At 38.7% G+C, this 27428-nt stretch overlaps 1 protein-coding gene across 42 annotated transcripts in view; it reads right to left on the bottom strand.

The window, feature by feature from the left end:
* Window positions 1-27428, bottom strand: part of DST (dystonin) — a 280915-nt gene that overhangs the window by 178413 nt on the left and 75074 nt on the right. For all 42 annotated transcript variants that reach the window (XR_014944222.1, XM_015859182.2, XM_085542024.1 and 39 more), the window contains one exon: window positions 12992-13053. Coding sequence is in view for 41 of the 42 variants with exons in the window: in XM_015859182.2 (XP_015714668.2) it covers window positions 12992-13053 (62 nt within the window). In the remaining variant the exon portion in view is untranslated. The remainder of the gene's footprint in view (window positions 1-12991; window positions 13054-27428) is intronic.

The following is a 27428-nucleotide window of genomic DNA, read 5'->3' as shown; positions in this document are numbered from 1 at the left end:
CTATTCCCCTGACACATCTGGTTGACCTTGTAATCAAGTTGCTATCATGTACTATTTCCCTTCTGGAGTTAAAAGCCCTGGACTACAGGGCCTCTTCCGTATGCTGGTGTCACAACAAACCTGATACCACTGCCTTCAGTCTGACTGGTTTTTTACAGCAACAGGAAACAAAACCCTCGTTCAACTCCATAGGCACAGACCTAAGACCCTTTAATGCACTGAGGATTATCTCACCTGGCCTCCAAATTCTCCTCCAGATGATGGCTTGCTGAAGCCCTTCCTGTCAATCTTGCATGGAAGTGTCCTGAGTACCCTAATACATTTCAACAGCCCTGGATATCTACAATTTGGGAACTGAACGTGCACAGTGACCTCTGGTTTTGTCATGGGTCACGGTTGTCTTCTATATGAATCACAAACACTACAGGCTGTGACTATAGGTTTCACAGCAAGTGAAGTCAACTAAAACCTTTCTCACTGATGTACGTCAGTGAAGTCACAGTCAGGTAGGGAGCCTGACCACAACACTTTAAAAAAAAAAAAAAAAAAAAAAAAAAAAGAATTATGGTGAAATTTACTTCTTTTTCTTGATATTTTTATTGTGCTGATACTAGACAAAATCTGTACGTCCACAAAATGAAACTATATTGCTTATGCTTACAGCTAAAATGAGAAAGCCTGTCCCTGCTGCTTCCACAAGCAAAAATTGCTTGGTCTTGGAAAAGCAAGGAGGGAACATATGCTGGTAAAAGTATGTGAAAACAGAAGAACCTCTCTCCTTTTCTGCTTCAGAAGAAAACCTGGCAGGAAAATAGTGTTGTGTCCATTTCTGCATATACAATAGATGCATACCTGGCATATGTGCAAAGAGACCTCACAGTCATTGGTGTTATGTCACAGCAGGCTCCTGTCTAGCACCTAAGATGCAAGCAATCACTTTCTCAATTTAAATAGTGCAGAAAGGAAAGGAAATTGAATGTTCGGAGAGGCAATAGAGGCCAGGGTGAACATTCAACCTCATAAGGCAGGAACAACCAGCAGCTACACCCAGGCACCAGGGCAGCCAGGAACTCCCTCAAGGAAATGGTGCAACAGCAGTGACCCTGGCAAACTGCAGGCTTTGGATCCAGGACAGGCTGGTGCGCTCACACACTTGAAAACTGACCCATTTTTACAGGTTGAAGAAAGCAGACTACTGTTAACACGTACATTCCTTAAAATAATGGGAAAACTTTAACTATAACTTTGCCATAGTTAGGCTGTAGTGATCATAAAGAGAAGAGGCCAAACTAGACCTTCTCTTATCATTTGTGGAACAGGTAAAACAAGAATAAAATCTGCTTCATGTTTATTTTGAAAAAAAAATGAAGTTCAGCTGACAAGCCTATGAGCAGCATTATTCCCAGGCATCACCAAGAATTAGAGCACTACAGCTCCAACAGAGGCTTTTCAGAGTACGTAGCCCGGCAAAGCCTTTTCAAGTAGCACATTGTTCGCTTTGAGAAGTGAAGTTAATTAAATGCACAGTTCAGATCCAAAGCATTACCAGCTCCTCCAAGGGAAAACAGGAGAGGACTCAGAAGTTAGAACTGTAGCGGGTGTGTTAGGAAAAAAAAGGTCAGTCCTTAATTACTGCTGAGGTCACTGATAAGTCCAAATGACAGCTGGCACCAGGCCACATCTGGTTCAACAATAAACTCAAGTTTTAAGAATCTGACTCGATGCCCGCAGAAAGATCATTTCAGACTCCATTCACTTCAGTACGTTTTGGATCACGTGATGAGCTTCAACTTTCCAGCAACAGTAAAACACTTTGTCTGAGGTAACAGACACAGACAGCCAAAAACTGCTGTAATTTCACCATACCACAGAAAATGCCACCAGCATTCAGACTATCAAAAACTGCCACAGCCGCTGCCTGAGATCCTGAAATCCTGATGAGCTTCCCTAAGTTTTCAGCTTCTTAAAAATGTATTTATACTTGTTTCTAGAAGAACTGGATGTGAGGAATGAGGAAAGAGCTCCCTGTAAGTTTTAAAAACGTGTATTTTCCAGTTCTTCCATCTTTGAATATATAAAGGAGGCGCACAGGCAGTTCTACCTGCAGAAATATATATATGAAGATTTTTCGTGCCAGTACACACAGCATGATTTACATTAATCTTCCTAAAATTCTCTGAACAGGCTGCAACAACATCCTTGTTTAAATGCTGAGAGTAACATCAGAATATCAGATTTGTCTAAAATTCCCCACATGAATGAGTTACTACTCAAGACAGCTTCCTCAAATGTTTTCAGCACTATTTATTTTGCTCTACAGACTTTGATTGTCGCAGATAACATATGTGAGTGTTGCTCAATACACCACAAGGCCCCCAGCACCCTGGGTAATTTAGACCAGCTCAGCACTGCCAGGATTTACAATCCAGGGCCAACCCAAGGGCATGCCTAAAGATCAGGAGCAGAAGCTGTTATGTGCAGATTGATATTCTCAGCCTCTCTCTTATGTTCTTTAATCTCCTTATTTTTAAGCAAAACTTTATCTGAATGAAATCTTGGAGAAACAACAAACTCCTATATAATACCTACTACATAGCTTTGTTGTGGTCATTGTTTTGTACTGAGCCCTGTAATGAGCTGCATTCACTCCATTGAAACTAAGCAAACACAAATTATGGCATAATTTACTGAGTAGCACTGCAACTGTGACCTTCTGGCACTTGGCTGCAGATGGTGCTGTTCCTCCATCTCTGCCTGAATGCACTGCAGATGCCAGCTTGTACCCTAGCTGGTTTGCAAGCAGCAGACAACCAGGGTCAGTGAGATTGTATGAAGGAAAAACTTGTGCTCCATCTCCCCTGTGTGCCTGCGAAGTCTGATCAATCCACTTCTAGGTTCAATGGTCAGAAATTTACTCTCACTTGTTTCTTTCGCTCGCCAGTTGGATGATCTATTGCACTGAAAACATCTCTTGTAGTTACACTGAAAATAAATCTCTCTTTATTTCATACTCAGCAGTCATTTTCAAGCTGTTTGATTTTCTCTTTGGATATTAATTTCGCTGAATAGTAGGCTCAGCCAAATTACCTTTCAACCAGCCTCTCATACAGAGCAAGTTCAGCACTTCAGATCTTTCTTTACAGCAAGTGTTTTCTAACAGAAGATTCATCCTTGGCTTCATCCTTGGACCAATCCTTCATCTGGCCAATGCTCCACACACTAGCATTAATACTTCGTGATCTGAACTGAGTGTAGCACCCCTCTGAGGCTCTGTCCTTGTCTCTGAACATCGATCAGCCATTCTTTTATGTTTACATTAACCATCCCATTCCTTCCAGAGAACTAGATATCCTGACTAATGCATTGCTTTTGCATACCCTGCCTTGTGTCTTGCTCATTGTTTTGTACGTCCCTGGATAATTCTTAATAAAGAAATATCACACACACAAAAAATCTTTTGCATGGTTTTAAGGTAAATACACCATTGCTCATACATATATATAAGAAGAAACTAAACAAAACAAAAACCAAGCAAGAATTCAGAGCATGGCTAAACCTTGTCTTGACACTTCTCATGTTCCTATATTTGGTTTCATGACATGCATTCCAGTATTCCTCTAATCCCCAAATCAACAAGTATGCAAGCAGGTGCATAATCTTATGGATGTAGCAAATACTAGGACACAGGCATGCATATTCACAATTCCTTTTCTGGTTTCAGTAATTGTGTGGTATCTCAAGCATAATTACTGTACAGAAAAAGTTTAACTGAAAGCCATAAGTGTCAAGAATCCTTCTTTCTGCCAATGAAGGAGACATAAATCTTGTCTCCCTTCCAGCCCACACATCTCAAATCTTTCTGAACTGACTACATCAACTAACATGGGTTTGCCAGTATAGGAGCCAAGGTCTAGATAGTAAGGAAATCTGCATAGATCCCGTTCCCCTTATCATCTTTATCATAGCACTGTCTGTTCTTAACACTTCCACAGCCTTGGTCAGCTACTGGGTATTGGGATCAGCAAATATATCTCAGTGGAGCTCACGTAGTATAGAAACAAAAACTCAGCAGTAGATATCTATTTTTGCTAACACAAAATGGGCATCTGCCATCCTATTGTCACAATTTAAAGTCTAAAAATATCAGTTACAGAGCTTTAGAACCTACATAGCACATATTACCAGTTTTAGTACCCATTTCACCTAAGTAACCTTTGTTCTACAAACAGCTCGCAGAGAGCATGAAGGACAGATGTCACACATCAGATGTCAGGTGAGGTACCACAAATGCTCCCAGCTCACTGACAACTCTTGTGCCAGTTATGACTAATCCACTAGATGTCCATCCCACCTCCCTTTTGCACCTCAGCAGCCTTTTATGATTTTTCATAGAATGAATCATGAATGGCTAAAGGTTGAAAGGGGCCATAAAGACCATCAAGTTCCAACCCCCTTGTTGTACATAGGGCTGCACCCTCCCAGCTCAGGCTGCCCAGGGTTCATCCATCCTGGCCATCTCCAGGGATGGAGCATCCACATGGTTTCCCTGGGCAGCCTGTACGTGTTCCAGAGAAGCTTATCTAATCTCAAAAATTCAAATGAAGGAAATTCTACAACATGATATGCACTTCTTAGTGTTTTACTATGTTTACTGTCTTTTAGGAGGGTATTTTGCCTTGCTAATCTTAAAACTAAATAGGCTGATCCTTTTGTTGCTCCCTCCTTAAAGTCTATCCTTGTTCACACCCTCCTCTGTTTAACCACCCTTTTACATACTGAGGACGTGTTATCACATCTCTGTTCAGTCTCCTCTGTTTCAGACTAAACAAACTAGTTTAATCATAACCTGTTAGTGATTTTCCAAGAAAGCTTATCTTGTTATTGCTTTATTACAGATGTCTTCAAATCTTTTGTCATCATAAAGATCTACATCTGGAGCAGACAGACAAGGTTTCACAACTACATGCGTACAACCACAAAAGAGTCACCTGTGCCTATGAGACTGCAGACCTGTGAACTATCTCCTTGTCTCCTGAGCACTGTGTTAGTCCATAGAAAGGATGAGGAGTAAATCTGCAGCTCCTGGAGCTTCCTAGGTACAATTATTATCAGCCCCACTGAGAAGCTGTACCCTGTGAGAACCACAGCAATGTGAGGACCACACATCCTACTGACACAGGGCATGAGCCAGAGAAAGGTACAGCCGCAGCACTACAAAACCTGGGATATAACTACAGGTACAAAGTGACAGAGCTGGAGTCCTCAACTGAGGATGTAGAACAGAGGGTACTCAGCCCTTGCTCAGTGGTGTGGCCTCCTAGAGCCAGGAGATGCTGTGGCAGCACCTAATGTCATTAGAGGCAGTAGCCACACTGACAGCCCTGGCTCTTCCTCATGCCAGTTTCAGCTGTAGTTGCAGTTGTCACAGATGATGATATCCAAGTAAACTATATCTGTGAACCTCTCATTCAAACTTTGGATAGTAATCTGCTAATGAGATTACATGTGCAAGCACATAAAAACTTGAGATACACCAGGTACACAGTGTCACCTTTATCTGCTTGCTTTCAGGGATCAGCCATCCAGCCACAGGTCAGATAACTGATAGCTCAGTAATTTGCTCCACTGTCTTCCTAGGGAGTGAATTTACTCTGTGAGGTCTGTAATTCCTCATTCTTCTCTTCTGCCTGGGAGAGAAGCATTGTGCTTGCTGTACTCTGGACTCCAGGAGTCCTCAGTGCTTTGTGAATTCTTAAATAAAACGACAAACTGTTGTAATTGACAACCTAACTGTTGAGTGAATAAAGCTGTGCAACAAGAAAGCAGATAACTCATCTAAATACTCTTTTAACTTACCTGAACTTTACTTTTATATTGTTAAAACATCTTTTATCAAGTCAATATTCTGTAATCTAAAGAAGTCGGAGTACTTCAGCTTTCTCCACACCATTCAATAACATATCTCATTTTCTTCCTAGGTAATGCGACTGTATTTCTCCTTTCTTCTTCATATTCTGACATAATTATAGAACCTTTCTCCTGTAGACTTTTATGTCACTCTTTCACTGTAAGCCATTTTAGACCTCTGCTTTTCTGACTTTATTTTATCATGCTCTACTAGCTCTTTCATACAAATCTTTAGTCCTGTTACCCTTATTTCCACTTTTTCTATGGCTCCTTTTTATTTAACACATCTATCTGTGCTGCCAGTCTGCAGCCTGCCTTTGTGTATTCAACACAGGAGTGTTCAATGACTGCCAGACCTCCTGCATTCCTCTCTCTCCTAGTTTACCTCCCCAGGAGACCCTACCTACTGGTTTCCCGAGTTTGCTGTGTTGCTGCTTAGAAGCTCATTGTTGACTTTTTCCCCCTCTCACTTCTCTCTTTTTCAAAGAAAGGTGAGACTGAGATTTTTCAGTTGCTTGCTGCTAAGTTATCCTCTCCCTTTAGATTCTGAAGCAGACCCTCCCCAACATCAAGACCCAACCAACCAGCAGTTTTACTAGCAACTTTCTTAACCTGGTAAAACAAGCATTACTTCCAGCATGCTGTGACAGGTAGAAGGTCTTTCTGTATGGCAGTTATCTCCCAACAAATATGTCCACACCAGGGGTAGCCGCACAAACTCCTGCAACAGGCCTGCAAAGAGCATACAGTATACCCTGACCTGTTCTGCACCTGCTGAAAGTAAGAGCTGAACTGTGTCAGATAAATAATTATTTCTTGCATAGGCCACAAATGGAATACAGATTCTGACATCTGTTTTTTCTATCAGCAATGAGGATAAATGATTATCACAATGCACTGTGCTTCCAGTGCTACTTAAAGACCAAAAACTCTTCCTGTCCTCCTAGTACGAAATCAACACCTTGTATGGACAGCAACCACAACCACCATCATTTTATCTTTGCTCAGAGACACTGCACTCTGTTCTTTTGCACAGTGCAACCAGTTCTTCCCATCCTTCATCCTTTTTCAGTTCTCGTCCAGCTTGTACCCTATGCCAACAAATAAGCCTGATCAGGGATGAACTGTTTAAAGTAATGAAGCATAATGGCAACAGCAGGTATTAAACCCAACCAACAACTCCAGCTTTCACAGCTTAAAACTACAGGAATGTACCAGCTCAGAGCAAAGGTCATGTGCTCCATACATATCTACAGCAAGTAAGGATACAAGGTTGGCAGAATCAACACTATACTGTATTTCAGTAAATAAATTAGGACTTCAAAAATTACATTACTACCTTTACATTTCCCTGTTCAAAACACCATAAATACCTGTAACAGACAATACATGCTACAAGAGAACACATATTAGTAGCTGTGCTTTTCATGTCCCTATGCAGTCAAGCACTTCACTCACAAGCATACAAAATATTGTAGTAGAACAAAATATTTTCGAATGTTTATGACTGAATATTTGCAGTTTCTTATTGTCTGGAGTCCATGTACTGGGACAGACACTACTCCCAATGGACCCAGTGGCACAGTTACACTTGGTCCCGTAAGTGCAAGATCAAGCCAAAGTACTTCTAAACTGATATATAAATGATTATTAAATGTAGAAACATCAAAGTATATAGATAAAATATATTCCATGCATAATTTAACAATTAATTTAAATCCAACACTTAATTGCAAATGGCAGAATTTTATCTCTTACGATCTCTAAGGAATAAAATCTGTGTCAGCTGAGACCTAATTGGAAACAACGAAGCCACAAAATGAATGAATTAATTAATCTATTAATATATTAGTCCATTATTAGAAATATATTGTGTATTTTTTTTTGTGGTGCTGTTTCACAATAGAGTAATCTCACAAAGACTTACTTCTCCTTACGTTCATAACCTACATAAAACAAAAAAAGCACAGAAGAGATTATAGAAACATACCCCTCATTTGGTTCAAAAGTTCTGCATGCCATAAAAATCTCAATGTATTTAAGCTATATTTCATGCATATTTAATGTACTGTTTTCAATTATTCTCTTTCCTGCTCCCAATTAGACATGAAGTCTGCATGCATTAAAGAGGATCAAATAAACTTGAAGTCTGTGGCACAGTTTTTATTGACTTGGATTTATTTATTTATTTGCATGCAGATTCATTTTTGTGACGTGGTTTATCATTAGCCTCTAAAACTTTAATTTTCTCCTCTCCATCAGCTTTCCTTTCTGACACTGTCACTACTTTTGCTCACCATCTCCTGATTACCTTCCTCCCTCGTCTAAACTTCTAACGAGCACCAAAAAAGCTCTGAAGCTGCTCAGTGATCTGCTTTGAGAACTGCTTTTACATTCTAAGCAGATCAGAAATGCTGTGCCATTTACTTCTGAGTGGAAGATTCCTGAAAAATCTGTATACAAAATGTGATATGAGTAATTACGGTTGTACTTATTTTCCAGGGTTAATAATGAAATCCAATACCCCTTTACAACATTAACAGATTACGGTTTTTTTGTTTGTTTGTTTGTTTTACCAAAAGAAAAATGTTTATATTTTTGTGAAGGAATGAATTGCAAAGAAAAAATACTTCTTACTTAGGCAAGATGTTCTATGTGTCCTGAACATATAACAGCCATAATTTTCAGGAGGAAAAGTGAAATATATTTGTCTACTCAGACACCAACAGGTTCTGCTAAACAGTTAAAAATGAAACAGAGGAGGAAGCCCAGCCATACCCAAAGACTAAAGCAGTGAGCACAGCAAGCTGCACACTGTGCTTGGAGTAGGGCTCTCCAGGGTTTGTTCTAACACAGTTTATAGCAGCTGTCAGAATTAACTGGGAGGAACACACAGAATATTCATTTACATGTGCTTGCACAGCAGCAATCTGCTTACTATTTTTATTAACACAGAAAAAGAAAACCACATGCTTGCTTTTTCAAAGTGTGTTTCAAAACCAAAAGGTGTTGAGGAGGCTTTCTTTTACATACGTTACCCTAGTTAGACTAACACCAGGTGTTTCATCCCTTAAAATAAATATATACGTAGAGCTAAAATGTTTTCTTTTCTAGAAGAGGAGATGGGGAACGGTCAATAACTTAGCAACTGCATGGCAAAAAGGAAGATATTGTAGAGTAGTTTGAACGATAACCACTAGTGTTTGTGAAGTGCCAGCTGTCAGCAGGGGAATGACTGCACTATATCAGACCAGTTCCTCTGCCATTAGATGCATACCTGGACATTTCATGAAGCTCTCCTTGCAGGATGCCATTAGCAAACCACAGGTTGTCTGAAGGACTCACAGGAATCAATAATGTCGAGTTTCTATTCTGAATTATTCATTTAGTCTTTGCACTATGAAAAACACTTATTTCTATAACACACTATCAGTGTACCACAGCAATGCAGGTCAAAATTTGGAACATGGAGCTTGAAAACAGTAATATTAAAAGTATTTGGTCCAGCTAGTTATAAAAGCTTTCTTGCTTGTAAGACCTTTAGCAGTGATTTTGGAACAGCCAATCCCTGTGCAGAGATGCTGCCTGCTGCTTCCATCACCATCATGCTCCTCTCAGAGCAGCTGAAGGTCCAAGATGGAATGACTGCCTCCCTTGCAGTGCAGCTGCCCACCAACACTGCTGCTATAAGGTTGAGTATGAGGTTATCTACAACCTCTTCCATCAGAAGGAAAAAATCCTTCTGATGAGGGGAAAAATATCTAGGTGCTTACTATATATTATGTATTTCTGTTATCCATTAATATGTATCTCACAACTGCTTATAGGAAATATTCTGCAATGACTACAGCTCTGGTTTAGCAAAGTACACAAACACATGCTTAACTAGTAAGCTGAACTGACAAGGGATTAATCTCATTCACTGAAGTTTACTAATGCCCTTGCATGATAAGAAACCAGCTCAAAATGGGCAGCAGAGGGCAGGTGGGTAAATGTCTCTCAGCCATGTTTTTTATGGTTACTTAGCAAGTCCCTTAAATGTAGAAGATAACTGGGAGAATGACAGTAGGCTTCCACGCTATCCCCTACCCAGTGATGGTAACCCATAAAAGCATCACGATGTTAACCTAAAAAAAATCTTTTGATTATACTACTGTTAAGGAATAAAAGTCCAGTACTTTCCCCAGGACGTTAGGCTGAGGGAGAACCGGAGATGAATTAAAATGGGCAAGAAAAGAACTCAAGCATGAATAAAGTAAGAAGAGGCAAGAGAGGGAAAGAAAAAAATGGGAAAAAGAAATCAGAAGAGAGGAAAAGAAGTGGAGGAAGAGAAAGGTAAGCACATATACAAGAAGGAAAAGTATTAAAAGAAACACATAATCTCTCCCCATCCCAGTAAGAGTGGTTCTGTACACATGTACATTCTGCTGCTCTGCACAGTCTGTCATAAATCCTGTATTCACTTCTTGCTGAACCATAGCACAGTGACAGATAAGACAGTTTACATCTTTTTTCAGGTTATGAATGGGAAGTACTTCCAGAACACAACTCATCTTCCTCTAAGGCAGATATCTAAGACATCTAGAACGATCTACCCTGTTTGCTAACTATAATAAATTCTAGCCATCTAGCTTGTATAAATCTAGTGAGATGCATGAAATAAGCTGATTCTCACCTTTTCATTTTTTTCCTCTTCAATAAGCTAATGGCAATCAGTGAGCATGTGTGTATTTTGTATTAAATCCAAGGTAACAAAGCTGAAAGCTATGACTCGAATTCAACTTAATGCATAGAACAAGACAGCTGTAATGACTCTGTTAGAAATACACTCTTCTATGGCACTACTTTTGCTGCACTTCCACTATGTGGAATTTTATAAATACACCCTTGCATCTTAACAGAAAGCATCTGAGGGATTAATTTCCACACAAGTCACACTTCTAGAAATAACACTGTAAGAACAGAAAATTGACAATGTATAACCAGCTGCTTTCACACCGAGTGTCTCCAAAAGATAAACTTGAGTTGATACAAATTGTATTAGTCTAAGTTTAGAATTCAACTAAAGAGATATTCAGTGAGCTATTTAAGATGAAAACTCACTGCCAGTAATGGATAAATATTTCTCTCTACAATCATTCAATACCAAGGACTATCTGACAATGAAGGCCTGAGGCCACTGACCTTGGCATGCGAGTCACGGGGATTTAGTGTGAACTCTTCACTGCGATTTCCTTACAGGTTTAGACCGTAAATCCTTTCTAAGCTACTCCCAAGAGGTGGCAACGATGACTCTGCATGTTTTAAAACTGTATAAAATAATGATGCCCAACACTGTCAGTACGCTGCTCTTCTGTAGAAACAGGCATTGTTTTAAACTTGTATCAAAGGTTTATTCTAAATGTTTCAGACAGGACTTTCCATTTTTCACAGAAATGAGACCTGCTTCTTTAAAATGCGTCTTTAATATAGAAGATCAGTAGACACTAGAAACACAGTAACAATTGTCTTCAATTATAAAGAGAAATGCACGATGGTTGATCTGGAGATTGCATTTTGCTGCCAGAGTACTGGCAAACTTCCTGTGCAATTTTTTTTGTTTCCTTTAAATCTAATTTCTCTGAAGTCATGGACAATAGATAAATTTCTTACATTGCAAATCTGAAGTAAAATCCACAGCACTCTCAGAAGGAAACAGAGCGAGTCTGCAGCCTCCTTCTCTTTTCTCAGCAAGCAAAGGATTGCTGCAAGAGCACATGACCTCTTGGGTATACTAGGACCAGGGTGAGATGTCTAAAATAGGGTGCTGTGAGCTGCTGTTTCTACACAGCATGATTCCTTCAGGTCTAGGAGACTCATACAGGGAAACATATCTGAACGGTTCTCTAAGGTACAGACACCCTGCTCACAGAAAGGCTATGCAGAGCTGCTAATGGCAGGACTGCTCCTGATGGCTCAGTCATGGTGGGGAGAACTGAAACAGCACTCTGGAAGACAGGTCTCTCTCTCACTAAGAAAAACAGTGATTAACTTCTTGTCTGGGCTATACTAGCTCCCTAGGTCATGCTGCTTCCAAGAAGTACCCTGGTTTCAAATGTTTAACGGATGCAAAACTAGAATGCTGCATCCTATAAAGATCCAAGGAGATTAAAAACAAGTTTATTTTAAATATCCCTGAATAAATCCTGTAATGCTTCTACACCCAATATTTCTCAAATACCTACAGCACAGCTACAAGAAGAGATAATTAAATCACCCCCTAAAGAATGTTATTTTCATTCTAAATATGAACAGAAGCAAATTCTTCCAACAGTAGCTGAACATTATACTCATTAATTAAACCTCAGCTCTGACAGCTAACAGATACATTTTTATTTAATGTGACTTTTACATGAATTCAACCTCTGAAAAGAAATCAAAGTCAGTTATGTTCAGTAATTATACAATCTGTTTCTCCAGAGAAACGTCTGGGCTAGACAGTTGGTGCTGAAACAGCAGATTAAATTTAGAACTGAAGGGCCGTGCAGCAGAGGTGAACTCACAGCCTTTGGTTCTCTGTTGACTATGATCTGCACTTATTGTTTAAATGAGGCACTCTGTCCCTGAGGACAAGTTCAGCGCAATTCAAAAGAACAGTGACTTTCATCCCTAGAAAGCCTCTGTTTCTAACGCATGCAGATGTCATTGTTATCCCTTGCAAGGTCACTTTCCTGTTCTCAACACTGCACTTAATTTCATTCTTTTTAATGGTTCTGTCTGTGTTGACACAGACATGGCTGTCTAATGCTAGGAAAAAAAATAAATAAATAAAGTTTTGCAGAAAGAAATGGTAACCCTTAAACTTTGGCTTATTTTAATTTCAAGTGCAAGTATTCAATCCCCATAGATGATCAGACAGCAGTATTTTAGCACCTTCATGACTGCTCAAAGATAAACCGTATCAATAAACTCTGTGACTTAAGATCTTAGCTTGACTACTTACTACCATACAATGAAATTGCATTCTGAAATCAAACATTTAGTAAAATGCACTATCACTGCTGTAATGTTCAGTAATCAAGACATCACAGAAATATCAACTTACCTTCATGAGATGTTGATTTATCCATTTTGTGAAGGTCTTCTTTTGTACTTTATCACGTTCATCTGGAGGTAAAAAGGAAAAACAAAAGTTTTTCAACAGGTCAACAAATTATGCATATTAAAATGTTACGAAATTAATGATTTAATAACCTTTTATAACTATATAGCCTGTAGAAGCTCTGAAATATCTAATTAAAATAATAGCATAGAAATGTTTTGCAGGACATTGCAGTATGTCAGGCACAGGTTTCTTCAGCAGGGGTTCTAAGTGAGTTCTTCCAAGGCTACAGCACCACTGTTGAAATAGAAGCAGGGCTAATGGAAAAGCAACTTCCTAGGAAAAGGTGACTATGCATAAAATGTATTAAAAGATCAAAGCAAACTTTTAAGAACTATAAATACTACTGCCAGCCTCTGAAATCTGATAAATGAATATTTACTAATAGGAATTCCCCTCCTTTATGAAAGCCAGATTTTTGTAACTGGTTTTTTTTGTTCACTTGAATATCACACCTCTTCAATACACTTTAGTCACAGTAAGCATCCTCTTTCTTTTCAACTTCCACAGTGTATACAAGGGTGGTGGTTAACCCACCAATAAGACCCAGCTACTGCTAGTAGCTACCGCTCCTTGGTGTGGCAGCATCAACAGCTGCTTGCCAGACACTGAGTAGAAATATCGAAAGCAACAGGGTAAGAAAGCATCCTATTATGGGTGGGATGTATGTGCATGTGTTCTTTAGAGCCATGCTAAAGAAACAGCAATGCCATTCCAGCTGAAGCACCCAGTTCTATGTCCACAGAGCTATGCATGGTCACTGGGTGGTACAAGTGCCCCACAGCCCCTCAGAGCTGGAGCTGCAGGGCAGGACCCAGACCATCTGTACAAGCCTATAATAGCCAGATCCCTTAAGACCTTGTAGAACAGAACTGCAGCTGCTTCATTGACTTGTGCTATTTGTAGCGTGGCTGAGAAGAAGCTCAGGTAGCAAAACAAGACCCTTTCTTCATCTACTGCAATCACTAGAGGATTGAGTCATGTCCTACATTTTACTCTAAAAACACTTTTGGCAGACTGGTCAAAGGTAACAGAAGAAGTAAAAAAAATAAATGGAAAAAAAAAGCCACGTGAGATCCACACCCATGGACATCTGAGTCACAGTGTGATACTGAGGTGTTCAGTGTTTCAAAATGGCCTGAAATCACAGAGGATTGCACCCCAGACCACATGGAGATCTGTATGCCTTTCCTCACACCTGTGAGAAATGAGAATTCAGCAACAAAAGAGAAAACCAGACAAGCAAAATCTTGCAAAGCCTTTGCGTCGTTCTCCAGTACATGACTCAGAGACTTGCTATACACTTACACACATTTTTTCCATGTGAGAATTACAGATTATTTTGAGGAGGGTGTACAGGGGAGAAGGAAGAGATTGATCATTTTAAAACATGTATAATTTTCGTGTTCACTCTGGTAATGAGTTCTGCAGTTAGTACATGCAGCATACAAAACCTTAGCACAGAATAGGGACAGTTCCCAGAACACCTTTTCCATGTCACTCCAGATCTGTAAGTTTCTGACATATTCTTTTCCCTCTAAAGAGCGCCACACTTACTCTTGTTGAAGGCTCAAAAAGAGAATTATGAAACTTTCAAGCAAAGCAAGCAGTATTTGAGAGAAAAAAGGAAAAAAAAAAAAAAAAAGAAAAAAAAAGAAAAAAAAAAGAAAAAAACACATTCTGTTTTTTGTGCTCTTAGGAAGAAAGGTTGAGGAATCTGTGCTTGTTTAGGTAGGAGAAGAGAAGAAGAGAACACCCCAGGGAAACCACATTGTGGTCTTCCAGTATTTAGAAATAGGTTATAAGTGGGAGGGGGGCTGAATTTAAGCAGGTGAGCAGATAGTGACAGGACAAGGGAGAGAGGCTTTAAACTAAAAAAGGGGAAATTTAGGTTAGATATTTTGAAAGAAATTCTTTGCTCAGAGGGTGGTGAGGCCCTGGCACAGGTTGCCCAGATAGACTGTGGATGCCCCATTCTTGGAGGTGTTCAAAGTCAGGCTGGAAGGGCCCTGGGCAGCCTGATCTGGTGGGTGGCAGTTGGAACAGGATGGTCTATAAGGTTCCTTTCAACCTAAGCTGTTCTATCTATACATTTTTCTATAGCCTTCATGTAGCAAGGCAGCATTTCCACCAGGAGTAATTCACCCAAGTAAGGTAGAAGACCTGGCTTAGCTAATGTAAAGAACACAAAAATGTCAGAAACTAAAGAAATCAAGAACTAAATTTACTTACAACTGTTCCATTGTAGGTAGCTATTTTAAAAGGAATACAAGTTTTCCAAATTGCAGAATTCAATATGCCTGCCCACAAGTGTACACTGTGTCTTCTTCACTAAGGTAACCTCAACTAGTTTTGACTAACTACTACCACGGTTTACATTTTGTTACTGGGACAACAGTGGGAAAAAAAAATCCCTTTCCATGTAGCTTGTTAGAGCACGTATTGACAATTAATTTCAACCCTACTTTTAATTAAAGGTTAGTAAAAAATGTTGCTTATTCCCCATATTCTTTATACATGCATTCATTACGCTTTTCTGCACTTACAGGAAAAAACAAAAAAACAAAAAACAAAAAAAAAACAAACAAAAACCAAACATACAGCTCTAACACAAACAAATGTGTAAAAAGGAAGAAAAACAGAAGTCACATGTTGAAAAAGGCATTAGAATAAAAGAGCACTTGTGATTTTTAATCAAAAAACAAACTCTTTCAGAAAAGAAAATGTACATAAGGATGGAAGCGCGGTATCACAGTATTTCATGCAGCTGACCTCTGAGCAGAGCACACCGAAGCCAAAACACCAAATGAAGCATCTAGCAGATAGGCAGCCTACTGCCGAAGTAATTCAAAACTAAGAAATGAAACCCCTCCAAAGGCTCTGGTGAAAAGCTTTTCCCCGAAGAGATCTAATGCCCTTTCATTACAAAGCAAACCTGCTGCTGGAAGCTACAAAGTTCACTGCAAAGCTCACTACTGACCCATGCAGCACATCAGCTCCACCAGCTCCCCACTCCATCGCTTTTCATCCTTAGTGAACGACTGCATTCTTCACTTCAAAACTTCAGAGTTCCCTTGCAGGGAGAGGTAAGCCAAGCAACGACTCAGGTTTCTAGCTGACAGAAAGTAGTAACTCCCCTTTTAAAAAAAAAAAAACACCCAACAAACTAAAAGCAAACAACCCATCTGCTGTTACAGCAAGGAAAAGCTGTGAACACTATGGACTTAACTCACTGTAAAGCACTAAATTCAGCCTGTATGTTTCTTTGTTCTGAACTTTAAGTGCTTTAATGCATATCTGAGTACAAACGATGAGCTTTTCCAACCAGGAAGTCTGTTTTCTTGCCTGTGTCAACTAAGCGGCAAGGTAAGGACGTGATTGTGAAGCATGCAGTGGAAGTGCCACCTCAGCCAAAGCTGAATGCAGGTGAGATGGCTGTAGAAAGAAAGGATATCTCAAATCCCCTGCTCCATACACCACACTTCTGAGTTGTCACTAGGTAAGTAATCAACTTGAGCGTCTCTGCTTTTCCTGTTATTGCAGATGTGTCAGAATAACGTCCACAATATTTACCAGGCATACCAGACTAAAAGAATCTTGTGTTTTACACACCTTGGAAAGTACCCCAATAAAATGCCGACAGTCGTAATAGACTGATGCCTGCTTTATGAATCTACACTGCAGCAGAGAGCTCCAGATTAGAGCATTTGTAGGTAAAAGGTGGTTGCAGCATCTGTGGTATCTCACTGCATGTTCTTGGACAACGCCCTTGGAAATAACAGGTTAACTGTTAGGTTGCCACCTGTGGAGCCAGCAGTTGATGATTCTCATAGGTCGCTCTCAACTCAGCATGTTCTACCACTATGACCAATCTAAATGGTAAATCTAGGCCCCGATGTTTCCTTCCACAGATCCTCCTTGATTGCAGGGCAGACAGCTTTCTTACCAGAATTACACCAAAGTCAACACTCAGCACTGATGCCTATTGCAGTGCCTTCCCGGAGATAAGCAGCCAAGCGTTCCCCTAAGGGTAACTCAAAATTATTCAAAGTTCTGTTTTCCAGATGCACTGCAAAATTCTGTACTTCTCTCTTCAATCTAATGGTGAATATATCAACGTCAGGAGTTTTTAGTGACAAGATTTAGAAAAAAAAAAAATCTTTTGCACTGCACTGATAAGTCGAGTTCACTTCTCTGCTGATATTTTGTTTGCTAACATGAGTGGCCAGATAGGCAACAAGTTTTTCTGCATTCATCCAGGTATTTACAAAAGCCCTAGTGCAAGTTATTGTTTACTTGTGCATTAACACACCGATTTTTCTAGACAGATTTCTTCTGATTACCATGCTTGTTTATGTTTAAACTCAAAAATATTTGGAAGAACATTATGGTTGCAAAATAAAATAAAATAAAATACTCCAAATTGGAATTAAAACTGGAATTAAGATTGGCTGTGAAACATTAATAAAATCCTTTTAGGAATATGCATTATAATATTTAATTAAACAACCATTTTCACTAGGCTGCTGTCTAGGGCATGCTACTCATTTACAGAGTAATTATTTAATAATGTATTTCATGTTGCTGTTGCATTCTGAGCACTGAGCCTATTCATTGTTCACTCTTCAAGCTCAGAAGAAAAAAATTCACTTAATGGTAGGTTTGCCTCTGGTGTTCTTAAGTGTAACAATTCAGCACATAGTACAAAACAGTTATTCAGAATTCCTAGGAAAGGAGAAAGGTATTATTTCCATTTCAAAGAGAAAGAAAAAAAACTGAAAAACATTAAAAACTGGGTACTGAGGCAATGAAAATCCAATTTGTCAGAGAAGTTGTATATTCAGAGGTCAGTTCTTGTAAGTTCTGTTGCTCAGCACTTACACAAAGTAGGCTCTAGTATCTCAAATGTCACACTCAAAAAATAGAGCATCATTAATTAATGCTCTCTTGGGAAACCACCTGTTTTATGACACCCAGAATTATATAGCTACAGAAGACGTAAGTGCTGAAATGCTTTACCTAGGAGGCCTTCCTCTCCACTCCTGCAAAGTCAACCTTTTGTTCACACATGACTTCCAAGGTCTAACCAATTAGTCATTCTCCCTAATTAATTAAGAACTGGAGGGCACCCAGCAAATCTATCAGCATCTGAAACAGAAAGGAAGAACTCAGTTCAAGCAAAAGCCTAGCTTAACAAGGTAAAAATACAGAACTCTACAGGGAAGTGTTGAATAACTTCACTAATACATAATCTACTAGCTTTCACATCATTAGTGAGTATTCTTAATTATAGCAGTTTTTAAACTGATATATATATATATATATATATTTATATATATATATATATATATATATATTTATATATATATATTATATATATATATATAAATCTATATATCCTTGTATATCAATTAGAACTGCTTGAAATAACAATTCAGCAAAACCTACACTTGGTATGAAGAACCAGGATTATCTTTTATTCTGCGTAACATCCTAAACTAGATAAATTTAGGAATTAATAAACAGAACTATAATTTATAATGCAGTAAAGTATATGAATACAGACCTGCACTAGAAGTGTGTTATTGCTTCAAATTTTCATCAAGATACAACATAGAAAAACCAAACATGCTTTAGCAATGACTTCCAATAGTAAAAATAAATAAAGAAAGAAACCCTTTCTCCTATAACAATTTCAAGGCTGAATTAGCATTCTTGTAGCTAATAAACAAACACCTATGTTGAGTTCCTGCCAAATTGCTAACAAGTTTCTGCTGAATGAGGTTGGTGCTGGTAATGGAGGGCGCTGAGACAGCAAAGTTACTGAACACCTTCTTTGCTTCAGTCTTTACTGTTATGACTGCCCCATGGGAATCCCACACCCTGGAGATAAGAGAGAGAATCTGAGGAAAGGAAGACCTCCACTCTCCCCCTGGCCAAGGAGGATCTGGTCAGAGACCGTCTAAGGTGAACGTGACAAACACAAATCCATGAGTCCCTAAGGGATGCACCCACAAGTACTAAGGGAGGTGGCAGAAGTGATTGTCAAAATGCTCACATCATCTTCAAAAGGTCACTGAGAGATATCTAAGGACTGGAGTCACTCCAGTCTTCAGAAAGGACAGAAAGGAGGAGCCAGGAAACTACAGGCCAGTCAGTCCCACCTCATTCCTGGGAAGGTGATAGAACCGCTTATTCTAGATGTCATCTCCAAGCAAGCGGAAGAAAATAATGTTATCAGGAGTACCCTGATACGTAACCTACTGTAGAGAACCCATGTTAGCAGGGCAGTTAGACTAGATCTCCAAAGGTCCCTTCCAAATCCTGAGATTCTCTGATTCTGAAGAAGCAATATTAGGGGGTTTTATTTGGGAATCTCTGCAAACTCATTATGAGACCAGACCACCAAGTTTGGAAGTGTTACAGTATCAGGACCTATTTTAATGGGTGTGACAGCTAATACATGCAAAGAACTATGGGAAACAAAGGACATTTCAAGTTATTTGCAAGAGTTCCTGTCTTAAAGAAGAAAAAACAAAACAAAACTTAAAAAAACAAAAACAAAAACAAACAAACAAAAAAACCTCCCAGACCTCTCTGAAATACTTAACAATTTAATTGCTCAGAACTGGAGTGGCAGTATAAATTCAGTATTTGTCATGACTTTGTAGCTAAAGGATCTATTCGGTTATTGAGAACTCCCCCCTATTCCAACTCCTCGCCCCCCCCCCCCCCCCCCAAAAAAAAACAAAAAAAAAAAAACCTGGGCAGATGTGACAGATTCCTCATAGTAGTTAGCTCAGTTGACAACTTCCTTGCTTTCTCTACCACAGTGTATTTTGCTTCACATTGTGTTTTACTTTTTATAATTCAAAACAACTATTTCATGCATTGTAATATAGGATTGTGCTATTCTTAAATCAGCTCTTCCTGAAGCACAAAAGATATTTGCCAAGCTTGAAAGTAACATTTTATATTTTACCACCTTTATCTTTTTAATTACCAGCTTCCCCTTGGATTTATAAAATCAGAACTCACAACATGTCTTGTTTATGTCTCCATTGGTGTTCAAGTACCAGGACAGCTTGGGGAGTAGCATGAGCTGTTTGCAGGAGCTTGCCTTGGAGGCAGCATCACATTACTGCTTTTTTTAGAATGACTGAATGGAGGCCTTGTCAGCCAAATACAAAATTAAAGGATATCTGAAGACAGACTAAAATGGTACAGAGTTTATAGGTAATGCTGAGGAAGATGGACAGTAAAGGCACGGGGCAAGGGAGAGAGACATGTGAGAAAGAGAAATTTTTTAAAATCACAGTTTATGAGCATAGGTGATTAAATGCTGATAAGAGTTTGGAATAGACGTAATGGTGAGGTTTCACCTCACTGAAAGAACAGTTAAAAAAATCATTAGATAGTAGGATAGGTGAGGATTCTTACACAAAGAATATATACGCTACGCCTTAAGAAATACAATCAGAAATGAATGCTGTTGAAATGCACTGCACACCACATTGAGTTTCACTTCTTTAAACTGAGGAAAACATAAAACCCTGATTTTGTTTTTCTTTTCAGAAAGTGTATCCCATTCAGCTGCTACCTGCCCTGCCAAGGCATGCATCAATACAGAAAGGTTCTTTGAAACAAGTGGCTTCTACTCCTGCCAGGCAAACCATTAGTTCTTACAGGGCTTCTTTTAGGACATCATATCAGATCATACATGCACAAACTTAAGAAAATGAATCCAACGTACTCCTAAGCTTTGCATTTTTAATATAAACAGCAATAAAGTAAGAACCTCAGTATTCTCCATGCTTTCCTGGTTGTTCAGTTTCCTCTCCTTGGAAAGACAATTTCCTTAAACCACAGGGAGAATTGCCATATAAACAAGTTGGACTGATTAAAAGGATGGATCAGGATAAAAGTTTTGCTCATAGATTCTAACAGTGGATTCCCTTTCATCCTCTGTTTCTATTAAACAACAGACTACATGCATGACGAGCTGAAGATAAACTAGAAAATATGTGTTGTTCCAGGAATTACAGCCAAATCAGACCAAACTCTGACCCCACTGAAGTTAACAGATAACCTTTACTGAAATAAAGCCCACACTGACTTGCATGCAATTAGGGTTCATTCTTTGAAACATAAAAATAATTGACATTTAGTATCTATGATATATTCTTCAACCAGAACATTTTTATTTCTCTGCCTTTCAAAAAATATTACTGCAAGTTTTACTTAAATCATTTTACTGATATGCATTTAGCTATAAAAATGCAAGTGCTATCTGAATTCTTTTTGTTCTTATTTTTTTAAGAGATACACAATTTGTAGGCAGAATGTGAATTCAGTTTGCTGAGAGATAAAAGCCCACCAAAAGACTGGGAAGGCTGAAGAGCTCCAGTTTTTTATTTTGCATTACATTCAGACATCCCTTAGGAGGAACTCCCAGTGAAGCTGTCTCAATTGCAACAGCTGCAAGCAGAATCCAAGGATACCAGCCTTTCATCCGCATCATGCTTAATGCATGTTTCCTCACCTAACTTCAATGACCCACTTCAACAGATTCCCAGCCTTACAAGTGAAGTAATGAAACGTTAATACAGACTAAACTGTGGAGAGAAGACTAACATGTTGTAGAATTTCAACTGTTGTGATTTGCAATGCCAATATTTGCCTTTGGAATATTGAAATGCTTCATAACTAAATACTACAACAATACGTTGATTTGTCAAAATGGATAGAGCACACCACAAAATCTGAAACTTGAAAACATTAACAATACACTTGCAATGAAATTAAAAGACTTGTTAAAAAAACAAAGTCTTTAGTTACGTGTAATCTGTGGTATTTGCTTTGTCATCAGCTCTCGTAAAAGGTGTCACAAGATGCAACTCCATCTGGAGGGTGGGTTGCTACCCTGCTATGAAACGATGTATAACACTCAGATATTTTTGTGTTACAAACAAACAAAGACGTTTTTACATTTTTAGAGGTCCAAGTTTAAACCTTGTGGTAGATAGAGCTGCAACTGTAGAACTGCAAATGATACAATAGAGTGAGGACCACCTCAAGGTTCCAAACAAAGACCACATGCAGACAAAATCACACCCACACAAAAAAATAAAAATAAAAATAAATAATAAATAATAAAAAAGACTGGCTGTCCACCTGGGCTTGTGATATTCTGTAATGCACTGCACCTCAACACTATAAATTCAGAAGAATAGGGAAAATTCAACAGACCACAAATTAATGCTTTGTATCCTGAAAATATTCAAAAATTTGCTAATTGCACACCCATCTGGCTCAACAAGAAACTGCACTCATGAAATTCTCAGCTGGACCTTTTTCCTACTTCCTATTCTCGTTTGAAGGATAAAGAATTCAATTGCTATGTTCCTGAACCTTGTGGGGATGACACATCTGCACATACTATGCAGGTGCGCCTTGGTTTACTACCCTACAAAGAAAATGCTGTCTGAGAACTGTATGTCTGATACGAGCAACAGATACTGTAAACTAAGAATATCACACTTGCATGGATGGAATATTGTCTATTGAGTGTATGTACATGCATCAAAATCAAGAGAAACTCCAAGAAACCAATTTGTATTCATAAATCAGTCACTTTGTAATGTTATTGAAGTTAGTAGCTAACTCAAATCTCATAGACAGTAAAACATGAAATAAGCTCAAAAAATTTTATTCTTGTGTCTTCCTGTCCCAGCAACAAGAGTTACAGTGAGATTAAAAGCACACATTAAATTCAGGTCCCAGCTCCTGAAAGTTTATAGGTTAAGTATAAGGCAGGGAATTAATAATGGGTATTAACAGCCTGCAGGAAAAATAAAAGGAAGTAATCATAGAATATCATAAAGATTGGAAAAGACCTCTAAGATGATCAAGTCCAACCGTCAACCCAACACGACCACAATGACTAAACCATGTCCCTGTGTACCACATGTACTTGCTTCTTGAACACCCCAGGCTCGATGACTCCACTGCTTCCCTCAGCAGTGTTTTCCTACGCTTGACCACTCATCCAGAGAAGAAATTTTCTCCTAATACCCAGCATGAGATAAGGAAATAATAGCAGTTGCCTGTAAGCCTTTTCCATTTTAAGGTGCTAGGGGTACAGCCAATATAGCGCCCTATTTTCTTATTGCACTAGTTAGTTTGATTCTTATATTCTCTTTGCTTACAGTTCCCTTCTACTCCTACTTACATTCCTTCTTACACACAAATTCTCCCCCAAATATATTCCACATACTATCTCAAGATTTGCATGTCTAATAAATGCAGAATTTCTCTTTTCTGTGCTGATCCAAATAATATTCATTTTTTATTCAATTTCCGGGTTAAAAAGAATTCTAAGAAAAAAAGTGTGAAGAAGAAAATTAAAACCACATTTGACCCATGTAAGGAAAATCCTCTTGAATTTAATCATTAGTAAAATCTACTTGTTGCAAAGGCTTCCTTTCATGCAGCCCTCTCTCTCAAGCCATAGAATGAGAGAGATGCTGAACTCTAATTCAAAGAGCACAAAAAAGCAAAATCCTGCAGACAACAGCTGAGAGTCAAACTGACATAAAAATACTGTTTTCCAGTTCACTTCAGTTTTCAGTATGATTTGAGTTCTGACTTTTACAGAAGAACACCCCATGTGAAAACATTACATCCAGCTGTCAAGACACATAACAGCTGTACACAGCCTAAAAGAACATCTCAGTAGACGTTACTTTGCCCTAGGAGGTATATCACAGTGCTTCCCAGCTTCTGGCTGTACTACCTTTTTGCATCACCCAATCAAACAGAATATAATCTCATTTAAAAAAGAGAAGTTTCATGCATTCAATTTAGTGAGATATCAAGAAGTGTTGAGACAAATTAAAAATTGGTTTCTAGAATGCCAGATGTCAGTTTCTGTTTTAAAATGCCAAACTGAGATTTAACTGAAATCCATCATTGGCAAGATGTGACTGACTAACAAAAGAGCAAAAGGCTTAGTAGACTATAGAACATTTCATCAAGGTGGTGCAAATTCGGTGATAATAAGCAGCGCTGCACTAAGAAAATTGCAAGCAGTTTCTCCAAGAGCCCAAAGCCAGTGAATTTACAGCAACTCCATGCTTTCCTGCCCTTTTGCTCTGATAGATATCAAATCCTGCTCTGCTCACCATGCTCTCTGTTTCAGTAAAAAAACAACAGAGGAATAAACACCATGAAATCCACAGAAAGGTCCTGAGAGAAGACATCTATGGAGGGAGAACAGCAATGCTTGCATGTGATGTAGCATAGGCACTAAACATCATAGCTTACATTGCTATTTCTTCAATGCAAGCTAGGGCCATGAAAATTTAATGTGGTGTACAAAGTACATATCAACACTCTCCCAAGCACAGTATGATTTTCACACATACTAATCTACTTACAATCAAAGGAGATTAATTCAGTTTGTACATAGCAAAGGTAACCAGAACACAAATCAGAATCAGTGGACTTTAAAAAACAGAAAGAAAGAGAAAAAACAACACAAAATCTCATCTGCTGATGTTTACAGCACAGCCGTGTGCAATGCTACCCCTGCCTTCATCTCCATCAGCACACTCGCCTGTTGTTCTCCCTCCAGTTTCACAAACAATAGCGGATTCTACTCCACAACAAAGAAACGTGAAAATAAATGCTTAATGTTTTCTGTGCCTGCTACCAGACTACTGGGCAATTAATACGAGCTCACATGAAAAAAAAAGCATTCCAGCCAATTACAGTTGAAGAAGACCTGGTGTGAAGAACACGCTTTAATTTTGAAATACACCTAAGATGATTTGGAAATGTCTTTGACCACTTTTCTTGATTGCTACACAAAACCAAAGTAAGCCCTTTCTTTGAAGTGAACTGTTTCAATTACATTTTGTGTTTCACTGGGAGAATCTAAAATCTTAATCCACTTTAGAATGGATTAGCAATTATTAGTTAAACAATTTTTACATTCACACAACCAGAACCTGCCTGACTGAACAGTTTTTCTGAACTGTACAAGAAGATATTCAGTACAAAACTATGTAAATTATTAACTCAAATAATGAGATATGACTGCTTGTCAAACAGGGTGTTGCTATACAGAACATATAGTTGGGCAAACTTCTAGAAAAGCAGTGGAAAACAACATTAAATTGCATGTGTGTTCAAAAGCATGCTATGGGAATACAGTCCCAATTACTTAATTACCCTTCCTATCATAAATTGTTCTTTCAAATTTCAGAAAGCATGAAAACTTGCTGAGCACTTATCTACTTTCTCTATCCTCCCCTTCAGGTAACAGCACGGGCTTATCACATGGATAGTCTAAAGAAGAATATGTCTCTGTCTCTAACGTTCACAAAAAAGTTATGAAATTTCTGCATGAGGTTTTGTTTGACCACAAAGTTTCTGGTCTTTATAAACAAATACCATACCTATGCTAATAAAAGAAGTAAACCATATAATATCTTTATGTGGTTGTGTTTATGCTATATAAATGACATGTAGGAGCAGTGAGCTAATGATGCAGAGATAGGAATAACCATGCTAATTCAGTCACATTAAAAACTATCCTGAAATAGTTATCACTCTTTCTTAAAGTAAATTTTCATACCTAAACAATGAAGTAAAATGGTATATTTTACTCCCCAATCTGTTTTTTCCCCCATATTCACAGCAGCACATAAAAAGGAAATACAGCATCACTTGAATCATCCACGATAAAGACACCAAAATGATTTATCGGGTCCTATAATAGTATTAAAGCTTATTGAACAAAAGGCCAGAGGTGTTTGAGGATGATGTGAATAAGGGCAGATATCTGATCCTTCATTAAACTCATTAACCATAAAAAAATGTCCCTTTCTCTCTGACCTAACTACAGAGTCAGAAACAGCCTGCAAGAGATTTTACTCTGCACCAAGACAGTGCTGGAAGAGCTGGTGCTCTGCTCTCCTGATCCCCCAGAGAGTGGGACCTTTGAGCCCAACCCAACTCTTGTCTTCTCCTCCCTTAAGTGTCCTTGCACAGCAGCTCCGTGCCGTTATAGAGATAACAGAAGGAACATCACAAATGAGATCTGAAGGTTTTAAAAAGTAAAGGTCACTTCTGCACAAATACTGTCATGTGTGAAGAGCTGCTAAGACAGCAAAACAACGGGAAAAGGCAGCTCTGAAAATGGCAATCTTAGGAAAAAGAAAGGAATGAGAAATGATAGAGCAGAGAGGGCTGTGAGCAGCACTGAAGATAAAGAAGACTGCATACATTGCACTGGAAGAAGGTGGTTCCAGCATATCAACGTAGGAAGACTGCTATTTTAGTGATTATGCAGATGGTTGAACATGGCATCTACAACAGCGTAAAGGTAGATCCCTACAGCAGTCAGCACAATACTCAGACCATCAGAGGATAGCTTACACTGTATGGGCTAAAAAGTGTTTCAAAAGCTCTGTGTGCTTATACAATAAGAGCCGAAGAGATGGGTAGCATGTTTCAGTCTTAGCAACTTAAGTGCTCTCACCAGTAACAAACAAACAAACAAAAAATAGGATGAATATACAGGTATTTTAATTTGGCCTTATTTCACCCAAGAGGATGGCAAGGCAAACAGCAGCTAGAAAAAAGAAGAGAATAAACAGATGAATCAGCTTTACCAGGGAGACAGATGAGACCAGGAGAAGGGATCAGACTGCCCAGAGGAAACAAGGCCAACTATCTCAAAGGAGTAAAGAAAAGGTAGAGAAGGAGGATTCCATATGAGGAAAAGGCACAATGAGAGAAAAAGTAAGGGAGGAAAGAGAGTGCAGTTTATAGCTTGAAAGTAGTCATGGAGGTCAAACAAGGTGAGGAAGGATTTAAAAAAGGAAAGCGTATGTGCCAGACATTCCCTGCCACTCAACAAAACTGTCACACGTACAGTCAACACTAAATGTTGGACTTTCTACAAGTATCATTAAAATCTAATAACTTGAATGTTTAATTACTTAATCAAAAAGCTAATGGCTAGGAGCAAGTTGTCAAATTGCTATTTTCTTCCATAAAAAATTTCCATCATCAGTGAATCCAAAAACATCTGATTTTTCAATGAGATGACTGACTTAGGTCTGAGGAAGTGCAAGATGCACCCAACACTTCTCCCAGCAGCAGAACATAGAGAAGGGAGACTTTTCCTTCCTCCCTGTCCTGGGTCCTCTGGTGCCCAATAAGTAGAGTTGCTCATGGAGCTGAAAGACAGAACCAACTTAGGTACTGTCTCTGTACCTGTATGTTCCAGCTGATTCTCTGGGAAGCAACTACAAAATGCCGATAAATGACCATTTACATTTAACAGTGTGATGGTAAAGAAATACAATCT

This window comes from Coturnix japonica, chromosome 3, assembly GCF_054131305.1.
Source record: "Coturnix japonica strain WE chromosome 3, WE-NBRP24, whole genome shotgun sequence".
Lineage (NCBI taxonomy): Eukaryota > Metazoa > Chordata > Aves > Galliformes > Phasianidae > Coturnix > Coturnix japonica.
The sequence above is the reverse complement of the archived record's forward strand: the minus strand, read 5'-3'. Positions and strand labels throughout refer to the sequence as shown.